The sequence below is a fragment of the Camelus bactrianus genome, chromosome 17, assembly GCF_048773025.1.
Source record: "Camelus bactrianus isolate YW-2024 breed Bactrian camel chromosome 17, ASM4877302v1, whole genome shotgun sequence".
Lineage (NCBI taxonomy): Eukaryota > Metazoa > Chordata > Mammalia > Artiodactyla > Camelidae > Camelus > Camelus bactrianus.
The window spans coordinates 1,026,339-1,052,495 of NC_133555.1; the positions used below are offsets into that span (position 1 = coordinate 1,026,339).

Sequence of the window (26,157 nt, forward strand, 5' to 3'; positions counted from 1 at the left end):
GTGACACAGGAGGCCAGGTCACAAACCAGCAGTCCCAGGTTCAAGTCCCTCCTGGTTCATGCCACGTCTCCCCACGCGAAGTGCCACAGCCCAGGTCACTAACCACCAGGAGATGCTCCTCCAGCCAGCACGGAACCCCAGGGGCAGTCCACCACCTGCCTTCTCCCGCGGAGGAAGCCACACTCACTCATCTCTAGACAACAGAAATCACCCTGCGTTCATCTCTTGAATATAACACCTCCCTTAGGCACTTGCCAGAGAGATTTCCCATGAGTCACTGGAAGAAACCAATAAATCAAGGAACTTAAAACAGTGAACGTAAGCAACCGGTTTCGAGCTACATTTAGAATGCCACAGAGAGCCAGGCCTGTTTCAGATGTTATTCTGGAAACACCAAAAGGTAGGCTGTTTCTTCTTTCTTTTCACTCTAAAGAAGAAGACTTTCAAAATTGTGTTTCAAAGTTCCCCAGTCAGACAGAGTAAATAAGGCCTGTCAGCTCCTCGCTCCCACAGACGTGGCTGAGGACAGCTGATAAGACAGTGGTTCAAGCAGTCGACGCCAAGATCCAGAACAGACACTTGACATTCCAGCAGGAGGTGTTTAGCATCTGCACACTACAAACAGCCTTTTCTTTCAGAGTGTCCCCATGTTCAGTTCACTGCAACAGACTTGAATGGAGACAAATGTGATCAGAAAAGAAGTCATCCGATCGTGGGCCTGACAGTGTGGAAAGTGCCGGAAGAATGAATGACATATCCAAGGTAAAATCGGGACAGTCCTCCAACAAGCTCTCTCGAACAGTCTCACAAACACTACTGGGACCGTTTGCAAAGCACTAAAGAACATCACAACCATAATAAGAAAGAATTTGGTCAACATTCTCAGTTACGAGGACCCTTGCATGCATCTGGCTACAAAAGGCTCTTGGTGAACCGAACTACAGTTCTTTATGCGCAAAATACCCCAGCGAGCTCCCCTCCCACAACCAGGACTCTGGGCCTCGTCACTGCTCCTCCCTCTTTGTGGCAATGTCACTTAATTATTTCCAAATCAGATAAAACAGAAGCGACATTTCTGGATCTGGGCCAGGATGATAGATCTCTACATTGCAGTCGTGCAGAAATCACTGTGTTCAGCCATAGGGAGTTCCTCATTCTAAAGATTGGTAGACTGAGAAAGAAACGTGCGAGCCTTCCCAGCCACACAGAGCGGAGACGTCACCCAGAGGGGTAAGGACCCACATACTGATTCAGGCAGCAAACGCCCTCCTCTGATGCTTCTTGTGGAAGAATCAAAGACCTGGCCTCGGGGAGGGGCTGTGGGTGCGTGTATGTGCGTGTGCACGTGCCTGGGGTCTTCTCATGGCCACGTGGCCCTTGAGACCCTCACTGTGTTCCTGGCTGAAATGCTGTGTTAGCATCTCGAGGTCACACTGGGCTGTAAATGGCACTGGTTCTGAGGGCACCGTGCCCACCTGAAGCCCTGGGAGAAAACCAGGGCTCACTCTGCACAGAGAGCGTTTCACCAACCAGCGAGAGGAGGCCTTGGCCTGAGGCAAGTTCTTACATAAACACATTCCGACTCTGGATGTTTTCAGTTGAAATTTCTATTCAGCCTGCATTCAATCCCAGACTCAACAGAAACTGCTGGTCAGACATATTTTTTGTTTACGTAACTACATTTCTTACTTAGAAACATTCTGTGGAGAGTGCCTTCTCCCAGAGTACTGCGGGAATCAGAAGCAAAGAACTGAGGAGGAGGTGATGGGGGAGACAGGCTGGGGGCCACACTGCGGGCCGGGTACTCACCGTGGTCGTGGGCAAACACGAGCAGCCCCAGGCCCACCAGCATCCGAGCCAGCTCATCATAGCGGCCGCAATGCTCCCCGGCTCCATGGGACACAAAGACCAGGGCCCTGCAAGGACGAGAGAAGCCATTAGGAAGGCCAGACCCCAGAGGCCGCAGCCGCGGCAGGACCGGGCTCTCATGACATCAGCAGTGAGCCTGAGTGAGAGGCAAGTGCTGTTAGAACACGGGGCCTCAGGGTCACAGGGGACAGCAGGTGCCTTTTCACTGAGCACTCACTACATGTCAGACCCTCTGCTGAGTCCGCGTGCACCACTCCTAGTCCTCGGATCGTCCTACACTTTACCTTCCTGACAGCTGAGAGTGAAACTCATAGAAGTTAACTGCCCAAGTCACACAGCAAGTTGCAAAATGTGTATCAGAGCACTTCACCACCCGGCTTTCAGGTCTCCAACGGGCTACCAAGTGGGCTCAGAGTACAAGCCGTCCTGTCCCCTCCTGGTCCCGCCACTCCTCCAGCACCTCCCCGGCTCTCGACCTGTCCTCACAGGGGCTTCCAGACTCTCCAGCAGCACCCAGCTCTTCCCACCTCAGGACCTTTGGCCTTGCGGACCCCTCTCCCCCAGATCCCCCGCAGCTCCCGGAAGGGACAGCTCAAGCACTTTACTGTCCTTTGGGAGCTGGGAAGCTGCCAGATTAGCTCAGCCCACAGTGAATGCAGATGGACAAGCCAGGTCATGCGACCGCCAGCCTCTCCCTGCGCTCAGGGCCCAGTGGGCGGAGGAGGACTTCAGGGGCTCACTTAGCGTCCAGAGGAGCGGCACATGGCATCACCACCACTGCCTGAAGGTGCTTGCTGCCAGAACCCAACCTGGACACAACACGCGGAAAACTGCTTGCACTTACCCCACAGGAGCTGCTTCTAACCCAGTGGCTCTCAACGCTGGCCATGCCCTGCAGTCACCTGCAGAGCTTTCCCAAGTGCTGAGGCCACGTGCCACCCAAGAAGAGCCTCTGGCGGACAGGTCTCGGGGGGAGAGCGGCCCCCTGTCCTCCATGCTGCTGGGGCAACAATACCGCTCAGCGGCCACGTGGGACCTCCAGGCAGGGAAGGCCGCCCCTCTGCCTGGAGACTCCCAGCCACCGTGGAGCCGCTCACCTCCCTGAGAGACACACCGGCGACCACAGGCCAAATCTGGACTGATGGAGTGGCTGCTGCCACCCCTCTGGAAGCAAGCAGAGCAACCTGGCCGTCCGACTGCAGGCAGCAGGGGCCTCAGCCGCCCTCCTCTGCCAGGTGGGCAGCACTGCAGGCCCCCCTCCCCCAGACCCAGCCCAGGCATCTCAGCAGACACATGCTCTGACACTGGCCTCATTCTGCTGCTGCCCTAATTGGGGCTCTCCCAGCCCCTGGATTCAGCTCCTGCCGGGACCCCAGTTCTCATCCATCGGTCTCTCTTCCCACTCACCACACTCCTTGTTCCCTGGATCCAAGCCCAATTCTGTTCCGTAGACTGCCTGAGCCCTGCACTGACTTCCCACTGCATCAGAACAGAGCCTGCTGCCCTGTGGTGATGCCCTCACCCCTCTTCCCAGCTCTCAGAAAACCAGCGGGATGAGGCGTAGCGTTTGCTGATTTCTCGGTGTAAACGTGCCCCTACGGCGAGTTTCAAGTCAATAACATGACATCACCGGACTCGGGGTTGGGGAGGGTGCACACAGTCGGCTCCCAGAGCCAGTCCTCACCGGCGCCGGCCTGGACCCTCTGCACCTGCTGAGGCCTCTGCTACGGGACTGCCCCTCACCTCCCTGATCTTTGCTTCGACCATCACTTGGGTCTCAGGCCTCTTCTGACACGTGAGTGCCGCAGTCTCTTCAATTCTCGTCACCGAGAGATTCCTCGTCTGTGGCCACGCTTCATGTCCCCTCCCCGACCAGAAGGCGCTCCCCAGGCAGAGGCCTGACTCAGCTGGTACACTGCTATGTTCTCAGCTAGGGGACCCAGTACACAGTAAGGATGTGCTGATGGACCAGATGACCCCAGGCCCGGGTCCCCTGCCCTCAGCGGTCCCCGGCACTCGAGGCTCACGCCCAGGGGCCTCAGGAAGCCTGTGGGTCTTGCTCTACTCTGTCCACCCACCCGTCCAGACTCCCCTCCGCCCGCCCCCCAGTGCCTGCAGGCTACGGGCCCAGCCTAGGAGCTGCCCTTGCGGCTGGCTGGCCCCCAGCACCTCTGCTTCCCGGGCCCCAGCCCTCCCAGCTCCCCACCTGCTGCCATAAGCACAATCAGCCACTCCTGAGTTGTGTGTGTTTACGTTTTGTCTCTCTGGGAAAAGGGAACCCCCACATAAGGCTTTCCGAAAGAACTTCCACATTCACCGTCGCTGCATGCTGGCCACCACTTGGAATGTCTCCTTCGGGGCTTCACACGCTACCGTGATTCTACTTCAGCTCCGAAACATACAGCACTCTGGAACCAAGACATGGACTAAACAAACACCAGAGTGGCCAGGAGGCTGTGGACAGAGAGCAAACTCAGAAACCAGCGCAACTTGGTTTGACTCCAAGCATCACTATGTGTGACCCAGCAAGGCAGCCAGTCACACCCAGCCAGACTCACAGGACAGCGGAACCAGGAACCGGTGACTGAGATCATCCAGACAGACTGGCTCAAAGCTGATCGCTTTCGTGCCAGACCTGGGGACACGAGGTGGACAAACAGCACAGTCCCTGTCCTCACACAGCTGACAGTCTGGCGGGAAAGACAGACACTAAGCAGAGAGCACGCATGAAAGTGTGTTTTGAGAGTGCCGTGAACCCAGAGGGGCCCACAGGCACCTTGTCTGGACTGGAGGGGTGGCTGGGGAGGTCCTCTCGGCATGTGTGAGCCAGGAAGGCTGAGGAGGACACAGCCTTGGGGGTCGGGAAGAGCTGTCCTGCACAGGGTCCTGCATGGGCCAACACAGGTGTGCCTACCCCGGCCCAGAAAGGAGGCCTCCGATCTGGACCCTGCTCGGAGGAGGAGGAAGGGCCCGAGACAAGCTTTGAGAGGTGGTGGGGGCTCTCCACACACAGGATGGTACCGAGCAGGGCAGCGACCTGATCTGACTTTCTGAAGCCCCAGGGGCTGCTGTGAACAACAGGGCAGGGAGACAGGGGACAATGTTTGTCAAGGAATGTGCAGGGCCGGGCCCTCAGCAGATGTGGAGGAAAGTGATTCTCTCCCTCTTCTGATACTTGCAAGCTTGACAAAGAACAGCATCAGAAAATCAGCAGGGCCATTTATGCAGATGAGGAAATACCCACAGCAGCAGAAATGAGGCTTCATCAGACGCTGGTGAAGATCTTTTTCCTGGAACTTCTTTACCGGCCACAGCCAGTTGGGAGCTGGCCGTTCCGGGAGAAGGCAACTGTCAGGGGGAGGCCCAGCCCCGGGAGCAGATGGCCGGCCTGGCGCCCAGCCCTGGGAGGTGGGGCAGCTCCCGATAAAGCATATGCAGCCCGTGAAACAAACACACTGCAGAGCTTCAGAATTTATGAGCTGGAGCCTGCTCATCTGTGCCCAGGTTTGACGAAGCAGAATTTCCCCTCCATCAAACAATTAATTCTCCTTGTTTTCTTTTGCTTACTCATTGTTTAAGTGACTAACCTCTCTGGGTCTCAGTTTTCTCACCTGCAAAATGGGGATAATCCTAAAACCACAGAGGCACTGTGAGGTACACAAGACGACAAGGATGGAATGTTCCTGGTCTTGCCTGGTACAGACGAGGCACCATCTCTGTCCTCGGGGAAGGGGACTTGCAGTCTGGAGGCCTAGGTTCACACTGCAGCCCCCAGGAGCTGGCTCTGGGCCCTCCACAGGCCTCAGTTTCTCCACCTGGGAAACAGGGACACTGACACCTCCTTGCTGGGGTTCTGAGGTGAAATGTGGAAATACAGTAATGGGTGCCACGGCTCAAGGTTGGGGCCTCTGCCTTGCCAATCTTCTGCTCCACCTCACTCCCCACCGGATGCTGGATGGTGAGCCCATCCGTGGACCCACACTGGGCAGAGACCCCTGAAAGGGTGGGGGGGAAGCAAGCCAGAAGCCTCACCAATACAAGAGACCAGTGTTGGGGTGAAAACAATTCAGCTCCACCAGAGACGCCTGCCTGTTTCCTACAGGACTGTGGGCTCGGCGGGGACCTGCTGCACGCCCGTCTGCACGGCTGCACAGTGGGGCTCACCACACCACCCACACACAACTGACGGGAGAACCACGAGGGCCAGCGTGGAACACTTGGCGTGGCCTGGCCAGAGCTGAAAACGTCAGCCTCCCTCCTGCCCGCCCTCTTCCCAGCCATGCCAGATTCATCAAAGGGAGAACTGAGTGCCCAGCCGAAGAGATGTTCTGCTCATTTTAGTAGGGGAAAAAAAAAAAGAAAACCAAGGATTTCTTGGAGGAGGTGTGTGGTCGGAGAGTTCCCCCCAACTAGGCAGCAACTTGGGGGGCGAGGTGGGGTCATCTGACCTGTGGACAGTAGCCCCACTGACCGCTATCGTGTCCCCAGTGCAGGGGCGGGAGGGCGTCTGCCAGCCTCCTGAGGACTAGACAAGCTCTCAGCTCTCGCTTACTCCCAAGGCATCCCACTCAGAGAACTGGATGGCTCACTGCACTGCACACTCCTTACTGCCAAATTTTATGACTTTAAAAAATTCCCCCGGTGCATCTGTCATCAGGCCTGCGAGTGGGATTGTGAGGCAGGACTGAACCCCTCTCCCAAACTAGAGCAGCGCACGTCAGGCTCTGCCGGAGCCCAAACTCACTGCCCGCCTCCTCTCCCAGGGCCCCTCGCGCCCTGGCACGGCTCCCGCAGCTCGAAAGTGTGCGGCAGGGATGGAAATAGAACAAAGCCAGTGAAGGGGTCTAAAATTTCATAGAGGGAACTAGAAATAGCGCTCTTGTTTGTAGAACAGATCAGTAATGCCCCTCTCCCAGGCCTTGTGAGGACTGACTGAGAGAGTTTATGGAAAACAACCCAGCAGGACGCTGGTGCAGGCAGGCGTCATGTAGCAGCCAGTGCTGACAGCCGGTATTTACTTCGGCCAGACGCCGGTCTAAGTGTGCTGGGTGCTAACTCACTTCATGCTCATAACACCCCACGAGGTAGGTACTGCTAATTTCCCCGTATTACGGATGAGAAAAGGGAGGCCCAGAGAGACTAACCAGCTCTCCTGAGGTCACACAGCTGGAGGTTTGAACCCAGCCAGGCTGGCCCTCAAGTCTGCACTCTGGGCCACTGTGGGGGAAGACACCATGTGACTGCATCACAGTGTGTAGTCAGGCAGTGTCCCAAAGCCCCTCGCCCTGAGTGGTAGCTGGAGACTGGAGATCACCCAGGGAGGTCTGTGTTGATCCTGCAGTCAGGAAGTCAACATGCTGAGTCCTCCATTCACCAATGATTTATTGGACTTTCCAGCATCAAGCTGTCCAAGGATCCCACAAGTAACTTGTGATGCTGCCTCCCCGCTCCCTGCCGGGCCTCTGGCCACCCCAAGTGGACGCCTGGCCTTCCACGCCCCACACCCCATCCGCCTGCCTGCCTCCTGTACAACCCTGGTCTAGGAACCTGGATTCCTCCCATCCGAGCTCCCTTTCCCCACCTGCCCCCGGGCCCACCACAGGGACGAGAATGCGCGTCCTGCTCTGATGTGACCCACCTGGGTGCAGCCCTGGTCCTCTGGGCCGCCCACTCCTCCCCTCCCTGCTGGAGAGCAGAGCCGGGTCCTAAGAATGCACACATAGGGCGTGGCCGGCCAGCCCTGGCGATGGAGCACAGGGCCCCCACCCAACACCAAATGCTCCCGGAAACAGAAGACAAGCCAGGTAGAAACGACCGAGCTTCCCTCCATCCCTGCGTTCGGAGCTTTACCCGCTTACCATCAGCTGGCTTTGGGCCGTCACCCTGCACACCCCACCTGCCCCTCCTGCCCTGTGCACCTCCAATCTCAGAGCATCTGCAGCCTCCAGGGTGACCGTCACCCAGCACAGCTCACGTGCATGTCCCGACTGTTTCATGCAGTGGCAGTTGGTTATTTCTGTTTATGTTGGAAGTGTCTGTGGGTCTCTTAGCTACTCCAATACACGAAAGTGGAGACGCTAATTTGCCGAGTGAGGTGCTTTATACGGGTGGTGTCCCGCTGCTGAACGAGCCCCCCCACTGCCGCATCCCCGCTTCCCCCCAGGACCAGCACTGGACCCCTGAGGACAGGAGTTTCTTCCTCACCTTCAACTGGCTCTGTTTGCGTAGCTTCTGTCCTGGTGGGAAGAAGTCAGGGCCCCCTCCTCCCACATTCACTGTGCTGGCCCCAGGGTCCTCCACTGTATCCAAGTCCATACATCTCCCTCTCTATGGAGACGTACAGCTTTGGATCTGGCTCTAAGATACTCATGTTAAATCAACCCATTCACGTCATTTTTACCTCACAGACCAATAGCAGAGCAGAGAGCACAGCTGTGGTCCACACGCGTCTTTCTGTAAGACTTGACGGGACAGGAAGAGAGAAAACCTGTGGTAACCAAACAGAGGCGAGCTTTAACAGTCAGCTCCCCCTGAGTTTGAATCTCCCTTCGGTATTTGAGAGTCGCCCACAGCCTCAGGAAGGCACCTGCACAAGAGAACCAATCCCTGCCTTGCAGAGGTGCTCTGACGAGTGAATGACAATGGTCTCACACTGTCCAGCACTGCGCCTGCCACTGGCACGTGGCTTTCCGCCCCTTAACTAAGTGCCTGTTGGGGTTGTGTGGGTCCAGTCACTGGAGGACATAGCAAGGACGCTGCACTCTGTAGACTGTCCACTCCAGGGCAGGTCACCTCCTGGCCTCCTGGTCTGTGTATCTGGGCTTTTATAGATCTGGTTAGCATTCAGCAGGCACGTCTGTGCCCAACACAGACCTACACCCACCAGAGGGTCAGGACTTCAAACACTGCTACTTGGGAGCAGGGGTGATGGCTGTGGGCCCACCTTAGGGGGAGGAATTCTCCATCCCCCGGCTGCTAGCCAGGTGGAAGTCTTCCCAGGCCCATGTGCTAACTATGCCAGCTCCCACCAGAGAAATAAAGCAAACAGAGCAGGACCAGGCGCTGCAGGACGACAGCGCCCGGACCTTGGCGGGCTCTCCCCACCACGGCCGCGTCTCAGCCTGCCACCTGCGTGTCTGCAGGGCGGGAAGAAGGGCCTGAATTGGCAGATCTGCACAACTGGGTGGTTTCAAACACCCCACTAAGTATTAACTCCCAGTAAGCCAAAGTTATTAAAACATTGGAAAAGTAGGTTACGTGTGTGTGGAGGCCGTAACATAATTCTATTTGGAAGATGACAGAAAACGACTCTGAGTGCCTCTGTGTCCGGCGCTGGGCTATGCAAAGCCTCAGCCCAGGACTGGCAGAGTTCTGGGCCCACGGAACCCTGGCAGGTATCAGGACATGCCCTCTCCACAAGTGCCCCCTTTCCCTTTATAGAGTATTTTATAACCAAGTCTTCCTGGACCCCGTCGGAAGTCACCAGAAAGTTCCTAAATCTCTTATAGCCAAACTACCTCATGGTACGACGTCCTGTGAGTCCTCAGAAGGCTGCCCTCTTTGGGGCTGCTGAGTCTTTTGGATTTCCCATGATCTTTCATCCTTTTCAAAGAAGGTCAAGATTTATCCAGTATTAGAAACTGAGAGGTGATAGGGGGTCTTGCCCAAATCTTTCCGTCCAGATAAAGCAAAGCGGGGGTGGGGGGGTGTGACCCTAAGGAGCCACCGAGACCAACAGGAGGAGTAATTAATATTCCTGGTGAATTTATGAAGTGAAGCAGCATGCCACCAGACCTCCACACATATAAATGTGGAAAAAAATGCACACACCCACACACATAATTTATGTATGTCTGAAAAAGGAAAATGGGTCACTTTGAAAAATGGAAAAATACAGACAAGCATAAAGAAAAACAAAGTCCATCCACAATCTCACCACCCAGTGGAAACTGTCACGAACATGATGAAAGATTTCCAGGCTTTTTCTCTCCACACATGTATTAAAATTTGCCATTATTTGTAATGTAATTATACATTCACATTTGAAATTATAAAGGGCAATTACAGTTTGTAATTGTAATTACACTGTATGTCTGATTTTGGATTCTTTTTTTGATTCCTTAACATCTTTCCATGAACAGTCTCCTATGGCAGGAGCACGGCACCTACTTCCAGACTCACTGTGAGAGTGAAGGGACGGCTCACCTGAGAGGCCGCCAGCACCACGCCTCTTGCAGTCAGAGCAGACATCACTCACCAGTCACAGCCCCCAGCGCGGCGGAAGCCAGGCATCCTCCGAGCCCTTCCCAGCAGCACATGCAGGGCTCACCCTGTATCCCTGCCCCGGGCCCTGGTTCTGAGCAGCTTCCAGTCCCCACCCTCCAGGACAAGGTCAGCAGCACCTGGAGCAGCAAGGCTCCTGCACTCAGTGGACCTGTGGCTGGCTCACTGCACTCAGCGGGGGCTTCACTAACAAGCTCCGCGGAGCTGCCGCTCATGGTTTCCAAAATTGGGGTCTGGCTTCAAATCCTCTAGTGAGGTATCCCATAAAAGGGAGACTTCCCAGCTGCACGACAGGGACAGGGGGACAGAGCAGATGCGGTTTGAGGCCAGTCCCCCTTGGTCCCTGGGTCATCAGAAAGTTATCAAACAACCTTTGAAACAGCGACATACGGAGGCCAACAGGGACCCCCGGGAGATGTCACAGGTTGCCTGGAGCCAGCCAGCCTCCCAGCACTGAATCCCACTCAGCCAAGGCTCCCCTGCAAGGATCATGAATGCCAGAGTGGACCTGCCCTGAAGTCAGTCAACTAGGAAACCACAGGCCACAGCAAAGGTGTATTTCCATGTAAATGTGAGAAAGCAAACCCAGCATCAACCAGCCTGGAGCAGAGAGAGCACACAGTCTAGTGCATTTTAACACCTGATGTACATGCTGCTAACCTCTCTCTTCAGGCACTTATTGCACACACACACACACCCCGCCCCCGGCCACCTTACCTGGCCTGCTCAGGCGATACCTTAGCCACTCTGCAGAGCCTGTGGGAGCCTGCAACCAACGAGTGTGCCTGCAGTCAGGGCTGGCATGAAGAAGCAGCAGTGCCACCCTGTCACCAGGCACCTGGGGGGGGGCACACGGTGCCACACACATGCCTGTCATGGTGGCCATGGGATCACACCAGCGTTGCCCCCACCCCTGCCGTCCTTGTTTCTCTGCAGGGGATGTGTCCCCAGACTGCTCTCCACTCAGCTTTGAGGACACGCACTCCTGGGTCTCTGCCAAGTTCTCCTGCCTGGGTCCTCTCAGCCCCTCACTCCACGTGGCTCTCACTCTATGTGGCTCCCCCCAAGAAGACCTGGGCATGCGGAGCAAGGCTGAGGCTCCCCTTCCAGTCCACAGTCTAAATTTCTGTGGGCAAAGAAGTGTCCCCAAGATGCACAAGAGTACATGACTCCCAAGTGACAGTGCCTCCTGACCTTTCAAGACTCAATTCAATCTTGCTTTCTCTGCACACAGCCTTTTTCTGAGCTGGAAGCCCTCTGAAAGCAGAAACCTGGGGCAAAAAGATTGAGATTGGCACCACCCTTTTATTGTGGCTGTCTCTAACTCCTTATTTATATGCTGAAGGTTTTACATATTCTGAATGTCACTAATACCCTAAAAATACCTCAGCTTAGAAAAACAACGTAAAATTGAAAACAAAAAAGTCAAAATCCTTTGTGTGGCCCAGGAGAGCCTTCCCAATGCTCCTGGCCCTTGCCTCCGGCCGACTCCCCACCTCAGGGCTGCTACACCAAGGCCAGCGCGGTGGATCAGCAAGGCCCAATGACTGCTCACTGCGGATTTACCTACGCAGTAACACAATCGCCCCAGTAAAGTGGACACTCGGACAGGACACCACCGGTCCCGCAGGAGCATGTGTGTGCCTTTCCTCCCCCCAGAAGTCACCACCCGTCCTGACTCCTGCGACCATCACTTGTCCCTCTTCCTCGTGGTGTAACCACCTGGATGCAGGTAAAATGCCCTGCTTTCCTTCACTTGTGTTTGAACTGCTATTAAACAGATGCATCCTGATGTCTTCTCAGTGTACCGTTTCTTTTGTTCAGTGCACCACGGGGCTTCAACCACATGCAGGCAGGGAGCAGAAGTCACCTCTCACCATACCCTACGCTGCGTCTGTCCATCCTCCTGCGCGGACACTGGGACTGGCCCTGCAGCAAGGTGTTACAGCCGTGCTGCCCCACAAGTTCTCTGGTGCCCAGGGCTGCGGCATCCCTGTGATGTCTCCATCTGGGGGCAGAGTCGCTGCACAGGGCACGGAGACATCAGCCCCACCAGGTGTGACGGACAGACGTTCCTGCCGACAGTGGCTCATCCTTCTCTCACCCGCATCCCCACCAACACTTGGGAGTGTCAGGCTTCATATCTGCCCATTGAACGGCTGTGAAATGGAATCTCACTGTGGTTTTTATTCCCGTTTCCCTGATTGTCACGGGGTGGAGGCTCCGGGTACATCTCCAGCCTTCCACAGCGTGCAGTCTGCAGCACTGCACCACGACCACCTTCTCTGCCTGGTGGACCCCCTGCAGCACCCAGGCCACACCATCCTCTCAGCCTCCCAGCCAGAATCAGTCATGCTTCCCTCTGGGTTCCCATGTCCCAGGGCTTGGCTGTGTCTCAGGTCCTGATCACTCTGGCTGGAATAACCTGTTTCCTTGTTTTTCTGCCAGCAAACGACACCCTCCTTGTTTCCCTTGCTCAGAACAATGCCTGGCACAGAGCAGAGGCCCATTCTGTGGATGGATTTCACCAGGTTTGGAGGAAAACTCACTCTTTCCAGGAGAGAGTAGTTTGTGCTCAGCTGGGTGAAAAGACAGGCGTGGATCCCTCGTGGGCTCTCTGTGCCTCTGGTGCTCAAGATGAAGCCTGGGCAAGCCTCACGGGGCCATCTTGGGCTCTGCCTCTGCTCTGAGGCCCAGGTTCACTCTGGCTCCTATGTGCCTGGTTTGGACCCCACCTCGTTCTCACCTCGGTGTCCACACCTGCTGTGCCTGTAACCTCTGGACACGGAGGCCCGGGACCGACTCCCCAGACAGGTCTCATCTCTCATATTTGCTCTCCACCCCCTGCGCTACCCCCAGCCCTCATCACTCCAGGTTCGCACAATCACAACAGCCTCTCAACTCCACACCCTTCCTCCAGCCCCTCCCACTCCAACCTGTGCCGACACAAACCCAGCTTTCCCGGGTGCCGACGCCAGAGGTTGTCCCAGCTTTGCTCCTGCATCTCGAATCCCTCTCAGCCCCACCTCCGCGAGGCCTCTCCCCTGCCAGGGCACCTGGCACGTCCTCAGAAGCTCTGCTCCGGGCCTCCCAGAGTGCTCTGGCCACAGGGGCCCTGGGGAGGCCGTGGGGGGCCAGGGCGTCCACAGTGAGCTGAGGCCACGGACGAGACGCAGCCAAGCTGGGAAACAGCTGAGAGAAATCGCAAGCAGAGCAGGCAGGAGGGGTCACGGTGATGCAGACAGAGGGGGCGGCGGCGTTCCCACTAGGAAGGGAGGACTTGAAGGGACAGGCAGGGCCACCTCCGACATCATCAAACTTGAGGACACACTGTTGGGGACCAGGAGTCTGAAGGAGTCAGAGGGAAGCATCCACTTACCCAGGGACGAACCTGTGTCCCAGCAGATCCTTGCCAGCAGCCCTTTGACATAAGTGACCGATTTCACAGGAGAGAACACTGAGGCTCGAAGAGCTGAGGTTGCTCACTAGCGATCAGAAGGGTCAGAACTAGAATTTGGATTCCCTGACCTTGACGACTGTGACTCTCTGCCTGCCTGACCCACCGCCACACCCGAGGGCCCCAGCTCCTGGCCCCGGGCCAGCCTCACCAGTGAGAACCACCTCGCCCTCAGGTGGGCGAGAAGATGGAAGAGATGTGCATGGACCGCACTCTGCCCAGGTACGTGCCTACGGCCACCCTGCCCCACGGCCTCTCTCAGAATGAGACGGGCAAGCACCAGAAGGGCACAGATGGCCTCCTGCCAGCATCTCATCTCCCAGCTATGTCAGGCAGAGCCGTGAATGGGGCTTCATGGCAGCCCCCAAACCGCTCGCCACAGAGCTGCCCACCAAAGGCAGGCTTAACAGTCCCTGTAACTGAGTAGGTGACCGCGAGCCTCGTGATAATGAACAGGCGGCACCTCTCCCGCCTGGCCCGGCACTGACACCCCGGCGGAGGAGACGTCCTCTTGGCGGACGCAGATCCACTGCCCCGAACTCCACCTCCCCATCCCGAGTACCCAGCTGGACCTGGGCATGCGGCTGCCGACAGAGACCACGTTTCCACCTTCCCAGGAGTGAGGTGTGGCTGCGGGATCAGCTCGTGCCAAAAGGACATGAACAGAGCAACGGACGTGGTTCCCACGACACCCACTTGAAGACATCCTGCTTGCCTCGCGCTGGCTCCTTCTCCTTCCCAGGGTCTGGAGCCCAGGTGGCAATGACCAAGCTGCGGTCACCGGACCGCACCCTCAGGGGCTGGGGCAATGGCATGGATGGGCCTGGGCCCCTGAGACACCTTGTGGAGCCCCGCCAGCCTCACCCCGGACTGACTCCCTGAGGGACAGAGACATGGACCTCCATCCCAGGTGAGCACAACACTTTGGGGTTTCCTCTTTACGTCACTCAGGCTGACCCTGACTTCACACTCTCGTGTGCAAGGTCTCTCACACATGGAGGAGCAAGTCAGGGGTTCTAACACAGGCTCTGTTGCCCCCTCACTGTGATCGTGAAGTGGCTCAGCTCTGCTCCCTCATCTGTGACATGGGGGTAACAGCGGGACCTGCAGTGAGACCCGTACAGATGTACTCCGCAAACCTGGTGACTGTTTCCTCATCCCAGCAGAGCGAGTTCCTGCCACAGAGCCCCAGCCAGGCCACGCCGTGCCGGGGGAAGCAGATGTTGGTCCCCGTGCGGTCAGCTACTGTCTTCCTGCCACAGCTGTCCTCACTGTGATGTCACTGTCCTCACAGCCACTTTAACGTGAGACCCTAACAAGCACAGTGGTAAGAACTGCAAAGCTCCGATGTTTCCTGGAGAACTTACGTCCTTTCAAGTCTGTCTCTCCTTACATTCTAGTCGCCCGTGTGCAGGTAGGTGCAGACCCAAAGACACAGACACCTCCTCCCCAGAGAAGGCGAGGCTGCAACGCCCACACCCCCAGGCACGACTTGAAGGAGCAGCAGGACTGATGCCCACCCAGCTCCCACCCCTCATTTCTTCAGCGAGAGAGAGACTGAGCGCTGGGTCTGTGCCAGGCCCTAGTTTAGGCTCTGAATCAGATACAGTCCCTGCCCCATGGAGCTTCCTGCCTGGGGTCAGAGCCAGAGTAACCAGCAAACAAAGATCTGCCAGGTTGTGTGAAGCCGGGGGTGGGGGGGCTATTCTGCCCCGTCCTCACAGAGCAGAACTGCTTCCTGCAGCTCCAGACATACTCTCGACACCAAGAGGGCGGCCAGACATTTCCCAAGGAAGAGACGCAGATGGCCAACAGGCCCATGAAAAGACGCTCAGCATCACTAGCCATCGGGAAACGCAAATCAAAGCCACAAGATACCGCTTCACACTTGGCTGTGGCCAAAAAGGTAAGAAACAGCAAGCGTCGGAGAGGATGTGGGGGACAGGGAGCCCTCCTGCACTGCGGGTGGGAAGGTAAACTGGTGCAGCCACGGTGGAAAACAGTATGGAGGTTCCTCAGAAACTTGAAAATAGAGCCACTATATAACCTAGCAGTTCCACTCCTGGGAATATATCCAAAGGAAATGAAAACAGTATGTCAAAGAGACACCTGTCCACAGCAGCATCGTCCACAACAGCCAAGACAAGGAAACAACCATCAACGGATGAATGGGTAAAGAACATGTGGTGTATATATGCAGTGGAATATAATTCAGCCAAAAAATCAAGGACAATTCTGCCATTTGCAAAAATACAGACGGACCTTGAGGGCATTACACTAAGTGAAGTCAGTCAGAGAAAGACAATCAACATAGGGTCTCACGCATGGAATAAAAAAAGACCAAACAAGCCAGACTCCTAGAAAAGACACCAGGCTTAGTTACCAGAGATGGGAGGGGGGGTTGTTAGGGGGAGGGGAAATTGGAGGAAGGTGGTCAAAAAGTACACGCTTGCAGTTAGTTACAAGGTAGGTCCCAGGATGCAACGTCCAGCCCGGTGACCCTGGTTACCACGCTGTATGAGCTGCAGGGAAGCTGTTACGAGCATCAATCCTAAGAGCTCTCATCACAAGGAAAAAACTCGTTTTGTTATCTATATGAGATGAAGGATGCTCACTAAACTTCCCGTGGTCATCTCTTCATGATGTACGTAAGTCAGATCATCACGCTGCACCCCTCAAACTTGCACAGGGCTCAGCAAAGCTGGAGACCAACAGCAACAACAAAGAGTCTGGTCAGAGAGGGCACCGCCACTGACCTCAGCGCACCCCGGGCTGCTGCCAACACAGCACAGGAGGCGCCGGACGCGGGGCCCCAAGGCCCTCGGCAGCCGCAGCCCTGGGGCCCAGAGGACAATGAACAGAAGTGGTCTCGGATTCCCGAATGGCTGACCTGGCCTCTCCCACGTGTGCCCCCTCCTGTCCACTCCCGGCGGTCCAGAAAACACGTCAGTCCCAGTGAAGTGAGATGGATAACTGCCTTCCACAAACTAAGTAAGAAACTTACACGGAAATTATTATTCCTCCAACATCAGGTACGTCCTGCCTCAAAATAATTTCCTACGCTTTGCGGGATGCCACCCCCACGAGTGACGCACCCTCAGTCACAAAGCGGTCCTGTGCGGGAAGAGGCCAGGAGATCAAGACCCGCCGTTAGCACGCGTGGTCTCCTCAGAGGCCTCCTCTGGCAGCCACGGCCCCACCGGCTCTGAAAGGGTTCTCCTGCCAAAGGGCTCTGCGGGCTGCCGCCCAGATCAATACCCGGAACTGGCCTCCTGGGAAATCACTAATGGCCCATGGAAGGCACACGGCCTGACTTCCAGGATGGCCCATTAACGAGGAGCCTCAGAGCAGTCCCAAGACGCCAGAGGAGGAGAGTGGAGGCCCAGACGTGGGTAAGGCTGGCTTGACTTCGGTGTGAAAGCGCTCCAAGCCCTGCCTCCAAGCCCTGGTCTCTTTCTGCGCAGGAAGGGACCCGTGTCTGCTGCCGTCCCGCGGTGGGGCACCCAGATGCAGGTCACCTGAGGATGTCCGGGAGTGCCCTGGCTCCAGCTGCCCCCTGCATCCTCCAAGGCACCAGCCAGGCTCCAGCAAGGGTGACACCAGCGAGCCCACGCCCTCTGAGTGCTCACACTCCACAGGGAGGGAAGGCAGGCTCCTGGGGAGGGGCCCGTGAATGCAGGTGTGTACACACCATGTATAACCAGTCACCAAAGCCAGCCCATCAGGCTCTTGAAGGGAAGGTACCAAAGCGACCATTACCGGCTGACGTGAAGCCTCTCTGTGGGGAGGGGGCCCTCCCTCCCGCAGGCTCTCAGCCTGTGAGGTCTCTGCGCTAGGGGTGCTCGTGACCAGCTGGGGAGGTTCAGAGGCACAGTGTTAAGTAACGTTAAAGCACACAGGAAATCATTATTTATTCCCTAACCCACCCCATTTCATCCTCTGAATTTGCAAGGAGGGCCCAGCAAGACGCTGATCTGTCTTACGCATCCCTCAAACTCGAGCCGCGTCCATTCTGGGGCAGAAAGAAGCCGCAGGCCCAGGTGTCGGGAAGCCCGGGGCAGAGTAGGGACTCAGTCTTGGGGTTTCCTTTTCTCCTGGGTCACTTTCTCCTGATGGCCTCTGACACTGGCTTTCCATTTCCTGAGTCAGAATAACCTTTTCTTTAAAATGCTTTCAAAGTGAAAAAGAAAGAGCTGAGTCAAAGAAAACAATGAAGAAACGATCCCCAGTTAAGCATCCGCAGTGACCAGCACACATGTGCGTGTGGGGAGAGGGAGGCCAGGAGGACTCCGGCAGCAGCGGGTCCCCAGGCCCCTCTCTCGCCACTGGGCATTTGAGGACTCACCAGGGCAGAGATGGAGGCCTGAGGCAGAAGTGACCTGCACGAGAGGGGGTCCCATAGGAGGTCCTGGGAGACGAGGAAGCAGAAAGCCCCGGTTCTGGTGGGGCAAGCAGCAGAGCGGCCTCAGCAGCAGCGCAGGACAGCAGGCGGACACGGCGCTCCAGGCCCCCTCGTCACTGGCCAGCAGGCTCCCGTCCAGACCCAGTCACGGTCACCTCAGCAGAGTCACTGTCCCTCGGTCATCTGCCTGCCTGCCAACTCCCAGCTTCCCGGGGCGGGGCCCCTCGGCTCCCTGGGATCAGACGCCTCTACGAGACAGCGGATGACCCTCACTCCTCTGCCCCTCGTCTTGCAGGGCCCAGGGGCTGATCATCTTCACGGGGTTTCCCAGTTTCTCAGAGTCCATGAATGTTAACAAGGTTGGTCTTGGGGTGGTCAGTCGTCCTCGCTTTCTACTTTTCCTTAATTTCTCAAAGTCATATAATGAACATGCTTATAAAAAAATTTTTTTTTACAACAAAATTACATGACCTAAGATGAGCGAGTGGAGGGAGAACTGGCCCCATGGGGAGAGTTGCTAGGAGGAAGTGGGGGAGGGCCCATAGGGACCCCCACCCCTGAGACGACAGCCATGGCTGCCTAAAGGACAGAGGACCAGCAGAGACTGAGGGGAGGAAGGCCTGGAGCTCTCCCAGAGGTACCTCTCCTCAGACCCAAAGGAGACCCTGGAGAGGAGGTGGCTGCATGTGGTCACGGGGGCAACACTTAGATTCTTCTTAGAGGCTTTGCAAGGAGCAATGTTTAAGACAGCTGCAGCGTGGTTTCGGACCTGGATGAAACAGGACACAACAGAGGGAGGTAACAGGCAGTTTCTTCAGCCAGAGAAGTGGCTTCCAACCTTCCTCTAACAACATGCTGGGTTCCATCTTACGTAACATTAATTTCTTCGTGGAAGGTGAACAGCATGGACTTCCCAAGTCTGCAGATGGCTCTCGGCTCTTCCGGGTGGTGAAATGCCAAACGATGGCAATAAACAATCAGGAATTTATTGAGAATGTAGGAGAGTAAGAGGAGCACGCGGCGACAAATTCAGGGGAAACAGTCACGATTTTACGGGCACCACGGGGCCCCTGAGCTCTGTCATGACCCTGATGGACACGTGCAGCCAGGCCGGCGTCATGGAGCAGGTGCTGGAGACGGACACCGAGGGTGGCGGGCGGACCTCCAGCTCACACCCCAGACCTGTCATTCCATAGAGGACCTCGTCAGAGCCACCGTGCCTTCCCGAGCCTCAGTCTTCTCATGTGTGAAGTGGGGTTACCATCCTGACCTCCAGCACCTGCTGTGAGCACTGAGTAGCACGGTGCACACAGCAGGTGCCATGAACCATAAGTGTTTCGAGAAGCAGAGGGGGTGCTGGAGACAGTTCCTTTAGAGCACACAAACGTGGGTTCAAATCCTGGCTCTGCAGTTACTAGCACCAGTTTCTATGTCAATAAAACAGCAAGAATAATGCCAAGACCACTGTGCTGGTGTGAGATCCAGGAGGTGACGCCACAGAGGTACCTAGCAAGTTAGCAGACTTGGGCTTGGGGCTCTCTGAGACTAATTTCCTTCCCTTTCCAAAGATGGTGCAGGCTTGAAGACATGTATTCAATCTTTATAATCAAATTTCTAGACTTTTTTCATGATTATATTTTTAACATGGGTGAGATCACAGTTTTATAGTCTATTTTTTCTCTGTACCATTATGTTCTAATAACTTTCTGTTAAATTTTTTTAAATAATAATAAATACGTTTGCATAATATTCCTTAATTCATTTCCTCAGGTATTTGCACTTTTTGGGTAACATCTTTATTGAGATATAATTCATAGACCATGTAATTTACTTTTTTAAAGTGTGTGATTCAATGGGTTTTAGTATATTTACATAGTACAACCATCACCATAATCAGATTTAGAACATTTTCATCACCCCAATAAGAACCCCACACCTTATCACTCCTAACCTCCCCGACCTCTGCCCAGCCCCTGGCAACCACTGTCTACCGTCTGTCCCCACAGACTCACCTGTGCTGCACACTCACGTAAGCAGAGTCGTAAACACGCTGTCTTTTGCGCCTGGCTTCTTTCACCTAGCATAGCAGTTTCGGGTTCATCGATGCATCAGTATTTCAATTCTCTTTACGCCCAGATGGTATTCCATTGTACGGATATGCTGCATTTTATTTGTCTATTCATGAGCTGTGGGCTTGAGGACTGTTTCCACATTTTGACACTGTGAATAATGCTGCTTATTTGTGCACAAGTGTTTGTGCGGCCCCATTTTCAACTGTCTCTGACATACACCTAGGAGTGGAACTGCTGGTCCTGTGGTAACAGTGTTCAACCTTTTCAGGATCTGTCAGACTTTTCCAAAATGGCTGCACCATTTTAAATTCCCTCCAGCACAGCACGAGGGTTCAGATTTCTCCGCGTCCTCGCCAATATTATCATTGTCTGTCTTTTTTATTACAGCCACCCTGGTGTGTGTGAAGTGGTATCTCACTGTGGTTTGGATCTACATTTCCTTTATGAAAACTGACACGGGGCATCCTTCCATATGCTCACTGTCCAAATGTGTACCTTCTTTGAAGAAACGCCCTTCAGGTCTGCTGCCCATTTTGTGATTGGGTTATCTGTCTTTCTGTCACTGAATTGCAAGCCTTCTTTCTAGATTCTAGGTGCAATACCCTTATCACATAGATGATTTGCAAATGCTTTCTCCCATTCTGTGAGCTGTCTTTTCACTTTCTTGACAGTATACTTTGAAGCACAAAAGCTTTTAACTTTGATGAAATCCAATTTACCCGTTTTTCCTTTCATCACTTATGCTTTCGATGTCATTGTCAAGTCCAAGGTTATCAAGACTTACATTTACATTTACATCAAGATTTACATTTTCCTACATGTACATCCTACATTCCCTCCTAAGAATTTTATACTTTTTGTTCTTGCATTTAGGTTTTGGAGTTTATTTTTGCTATGTGGTGTGAGGAAGAGGTCCAATTTCATTCGTTTGCATGTAGACATCCAACTGTCCCGGCACCATTTGTTAAAGAGACAATTTACTGTCTTCCTATTGAGTTACTGTGGCATTCTTGTCAGGAATCAATTGATTATAGATGTGTGGGTTTTTCCGGACTCTCAGTTCTTTTCCATCCTTATACTAGTAGCACACTGGTTTGATTTTTGTTGTTTTACAGCAAGTTTTGAAATCAGAATACGTTAGTCCTCCAACTTTGCTCTTCTTTTCCAAGACTGTTTTGGCTTTTCTGGGCACTTGAGTTTCCATGTGAATTTTAGAGACAGATTGTCAATTTCTAGAAACTGGGATTCTCACAAGGATTATATTAAATATGTGGGTCAATTTGGGGAGTACTGCCGTCTTAACAATATTAAGTCTTCCAGTCCATGAATATAGAGCGTCTTTCCACTCATTTGGATTTTCTTCAATTTCTCTCAGCAATCTTTTGCAGTTTTCAGAGTACAAGCTTTACATTTCTTTTGTTAAATTTATTCCTAAGCATTCTATTCTCTTTAATGCTCTTGTAAATGAAACTGTTTTCTTAATTTCATTTTCAGATTGTTCACTGCACATAAATAGAAATACAGCTGATTTCTGTATAGTCATCTGTATCTTTCAGTCACGCTGAATTCATGGAGTGGATTCATTCCTTAGGATTTTCTACATATGAGATCATGTCATCTGCAAGTAGAGAGCTGTACTTTTCTTTTCCAATCTGGATGCCTTTTATTTCTTTCTCTTGCCTAAATGCCCTGACTAGCCCCTCTGGTACACTGCTGAACAGCAGTGGTAAGACTGACATCCTTGTCTTGTTCCTCATCTCAGGGGAGAAGCATGCAGTCTTTCATCATTAAGTGTGACAGCAGCTTGAGTTTTTGTCATTGCCTTTATCAGGCTGAGGAAAGTCCCTTCTCCTCATGGTTTGTTGAATGTTTTTTATCATTAAAGTATCACACTGAGATGATAATTTTTTTCTAAATTCTACTAGCATAGCGTGTTGTAGCAATTGATTTTCAGATATTAAACCATCCTTGCACTCCCGGACTAAATCTCACTTGGTAAAGGTGTATACTTCTTTTTTACATTGTTGGATTCAATTTGTTAGTATTTTATTGAGGATTTTTGCATGAATGTTCATAAGAAATATTGGTGTAGTTTTCTCGCATGTCTTTGTTTCTGTTCTTGCATGTTTTGGTATCCAGGTCATTCTAGCCACTTAGAGTGAGTTGCAAAGTGTTTCCTTTTCTCCTTTTTAGGAAAAGTTTGTGAAGAATTAGTACTAATTCAGTGTCAACAACAGCCCCCCATCCTTGCTCCGTGGATGTGCTCTCTCCACCTCTGTGCTGACTCGCTTTGACAGTGCGATGTTTGCAAACTTGTTACGACCAGACCCTCGGAAGGCACGTTGGCGTTTGCTCTCTCGTTGCTCTTGAAACACTGCCACCCCAACGGCCTGAGAAGGGAGGACAGGGGACGTGGGGAAGAACAGAGGAGCTCCTGCCCATAGCCTGCCAGTGCCAGGCACCTGAGACCAGCAGCCCCCAGCCGGCCGCCAGCCCTGCACAGGCAGCAGTCGAGAACGGGCGCACAGGCTCAGCACAAGGGCTGCCCGGCTTAGTGCAGCACAGGCTCAGCACAAGGGCTGCCCGGCTTAGTGCAGCACAGGCTGCCAACCCAGAGAACTGCTGACACACCACCACCCTGCTGCTCCAGGTGCAGCGGGTGTCATGATGGTGCTTGTAGCACAGGATCAACCCTCCAGCACAAGTATTTCCACACAGCCCTGGTACGCAATCAGGACCAAAGGAGAAACACGCCGAGGACTGAAACCACTGAAGACACAGACTATGAACTGGAAGGGTCTGTTTGCACTGGGCCCCAGCCCCACTCCTTAAGGGGCTCCCTAGCCAGCCAAGAGTTACATCAAATACTGTCACAGAGGTTTTACATGACATGAAAGAAAGTGTCTCGTTTCCTAACTATGTGTCATCTCAAGAAGAATCTCACCACCAATGGCTTCCCCACAAGTTTGTAAACTAAGCATCTGTAGAAATTTATCATGAAGTTTGAAATCTCATTGAAATGGAACTGAGTTTTAAATGTTAAGGAAAAAAAGAAAATAATCGGACGGCTGGGGAAAGTGGGAAAGGTGGGATTTATAAAGGTCTTTGCTGCTTTCTTTCACTCTGGGTCTTATGTGATTGATGCCAGCCAGGAGGGTGGTGGGAGTAAGGGACAGTAGCGGGTAACAGAAAGCCCACAGCCCTCAGAGCCCAGCAGGTGGACAGTGGATACACACGCCCATGTCTCATTACTGGGTGCCAGGCACTGACCCACCACTGACGTTTAACCGCACAACCACCTAAGCACAAGGTGCCCCCATTAAAGATGAGGAGACTGACACACTGACCTGTCAAGTGACAGACCCCTGCCACCACCCGCCCATGTGGACCCAGGCTGGTGCTGGGGGTCTGGCTCCAATGCCCATGCCTTTCTCCACTGCACCATCCTGCTGTGCATCCCAGAGAGACCACTTTTGCCTAAATCATGTCTCTATAAGATGGAAAGAATAGGATAAATAGAGCAAAACTCCTAAAACGTCTCAAGGCAGGAATTCCTAACCAAGGGCCTGTCATCCTTAATCCAGCAACATGGACAGCCTTGGGGAACCAACCTGCTCCGACCCACAGGGCTGACCAGAGCCCAGGGATGCTGGGCCTGCAGCTTTCTCCCTGCCTTCAGGCTCCTCTTTCCATTCTCCTCCCCTCCTCCTGGCTCCATATGGGCCCCCACCTCCGCTGCTGCTTCTCTTATTTTCCTAGAGGCTCCTCCTCCTCCATTTCCCTCCTTCCTCCCACCCCATCTCTTGGGTCCTCTAAGTCAGTCTCCTGCTGTCTTTCTGAAGTCCATCTCCCCCTGCTTCTCAGCCTCCCTGGACATCGCCTAGGTGCCCACACACTTCAAACCACTGCAGACAGAACCACCCAAATGAAGACGTAGTCAATGGTCCTGGTTGGGGAGAGGGGAGCCAGCAATTAGGAGCTCTCTAAATCCGGCCCCAAAATCCCTACTGGGAAGGGCTGATGTGTGGTTTAACCCCATAAGAGGAAGGTGTGGCAGCAGCCCCTGAGAGAGAGTGCAGAGCAGAAGAAACACATGCTCAGGAGACTGTGCTCTGGCCCCACGCCAGCCCCCAGGAGACCGTGCTCACCCACTGAGCCCCAGTCTTTCCACCTGAAAAATGAGATTGGCACAGTGTTGCAGTCATGGGCCACCCCATCTTGAATGTATGGGGGAGTCTGAGATCCACCTTCCTTTCCAGCAAATTGCATATACTCACACTCCCATAACGTCAAAAGGTCCACAGACTCCACCCTCTAAGACCCTCCACCACCTCCAGGAAGTCCCCAACATTAAAGAGAGATGGTGACTCTGAGGGTCCCTTCCTGCTGAAGTCTGAGCTCTTCCACCAGGAAAACCACAGCCAGCCCTGGTACTAACACGCTCACGTGCTCCTTCCCTCCGTGGGACACACATTTATCGGGCTCCAGTGGAGGGCCAGGCCCTGTCCTCAGCACCACGGACACAACGCGTGCACAGGGAGCCTGAGTTCAGGTGTGAGAAGCGCACGCCGAGCTCAGAGACCCACGCCTTCCCTGGGCTGCTCCCCCGGCACTTGCTCTCCAGACGACAGAGCCACACGAACCTGAATCCATCCTGACCTCTACTGAACATTAGTTCCACTACCCGTGGAACCTTCTAAATGTTCTGCTTTTGAACACCTGTTCAAGGAAAAGAAGGTCAACTTCCCCTGAACCCTAACAGCACCTAAGGATGCATTTTTTCCAAATCTGCTCTCTTTCCTTCTGTTCCTCCCCCTCCTCCTTCCAGAATGTGGGCAGATCAGTGACTCCATGAGAAAAGCTCCTTTGAACCTTTCTGAGGAAGGCCAGACATGCCTTTTCACCCCTGCACATCAGAGGATTTGCTGGACACCAGAGTAGAAACCAGCAGTCAGCACAGCTCGGGAGGGAGGCGTGTCACGATGTGACCAGGAACGTGCCATCAGGGCAGCTGCAAACGGAGTGACACGTAGCTCACGGCTACTCTGGCAGCCATCCTAGTTGCACCCACTCGTAGAAATGGATCCGGCCTGCAACCCAGAGAACAAGGTCACCCCCAGGCCCACTCGATGGCCACCACCATCCTCCCCGCCCCCACCCTAATGAACAAGGCTTGTGAAATGAAAGCACCTACCAAGATGAGACTTGGATGACCCCAAATATGAAACAAGGGTCGTCTTGTAATCTCCGCTGTAAAAATTCGCACCACTGAAGACCTTTTCCCCCATTTACACAATAGTCAATGCTTTGGGTGGTATTCATGGACAAAGTGCATCTGGGATTAGCATCTAAACCTAAAAGGTGCTGATAAATAGACAATGGTGGACAATGGCTGCTATTCAGGAAGCAGCTTATTTTGCTATTTTTTTCCTTCGACTCCACTGCAAAACAAAGCCAGATCTGTATCTGCAGAACATTCTTATAGCAACTGGAAAAATTATCCCTTAACGAAGCTGTTGGAAAAATCAACTGCAAGAACAGCAGTGGCCTTTCCTCTCACCATCAAAAGATCTCTGCTATTCGAAGACCCTTAAAAAAAAAAGCCCAGAAGAGATGCCCTGTTTAAAAATAAGGCAGTTTGTTGGGCTCTGACAAAGGCAGAAGCACAAGGAGGAGGACTAGCAGCTCCACACACGAGAAAGAAACTTCTGGAAATTCTTAAAATAGGCAAAAGAAATTTGAGGTAGTGATCTGATTTTTAAAAATGGCATTGCTGTAAAATGCATAGTAAGTTCCCTCTTCTCAGCATTTAGGCAGAAATTTCATGACACAATATCTATAAGTCCAAGGTACTTTCTGATCCCTGGTTGTGGGGAGACGATGGAAGACAGGCTTCCTTCCAGACCCTCACGAGGGCAACCTCCCGTCACAAGTATCTCACTGGTGACGTCTGCACTGCAATTCGCTTTGCCGACCCCACTCCCTCTCCCCCATTTCTCCCACTGACCTGGGATGCACCCCTGCCGGCCCCACAGCTGGGGGCCTCCACATCTGCACTGCCGGAGAGCAGCCCT

The 26,157-nt window shown here is 53.8% G+C and overlaps 1 protein-coding gene across 5 annotated transcripts in view; it reads right to left on the minus strand.

Moving 5' to 3' along the window:
* MGLL (monoglyceride lipase) overlaps positions 1-26,157 on the minus strand; it is a 190,103-nt gene that overhangs the window by 52,918 nt on the left and 111,028 nt on the right. For all 5 annotated transcript variants that reach the window (XM_074344197.1, XM_074344196.1, XM_045521807.2 and 2 more), the window contains exon 3: positions 1,810-1,916. In XM_074344197.1, the coding sequence (XP_074200298.1) occupies positions 1,810-1,916 (107 nt within the window). The remainder of the gene's footprint in view (positions 1-1,809; positions 1,917-26,157) is intronic.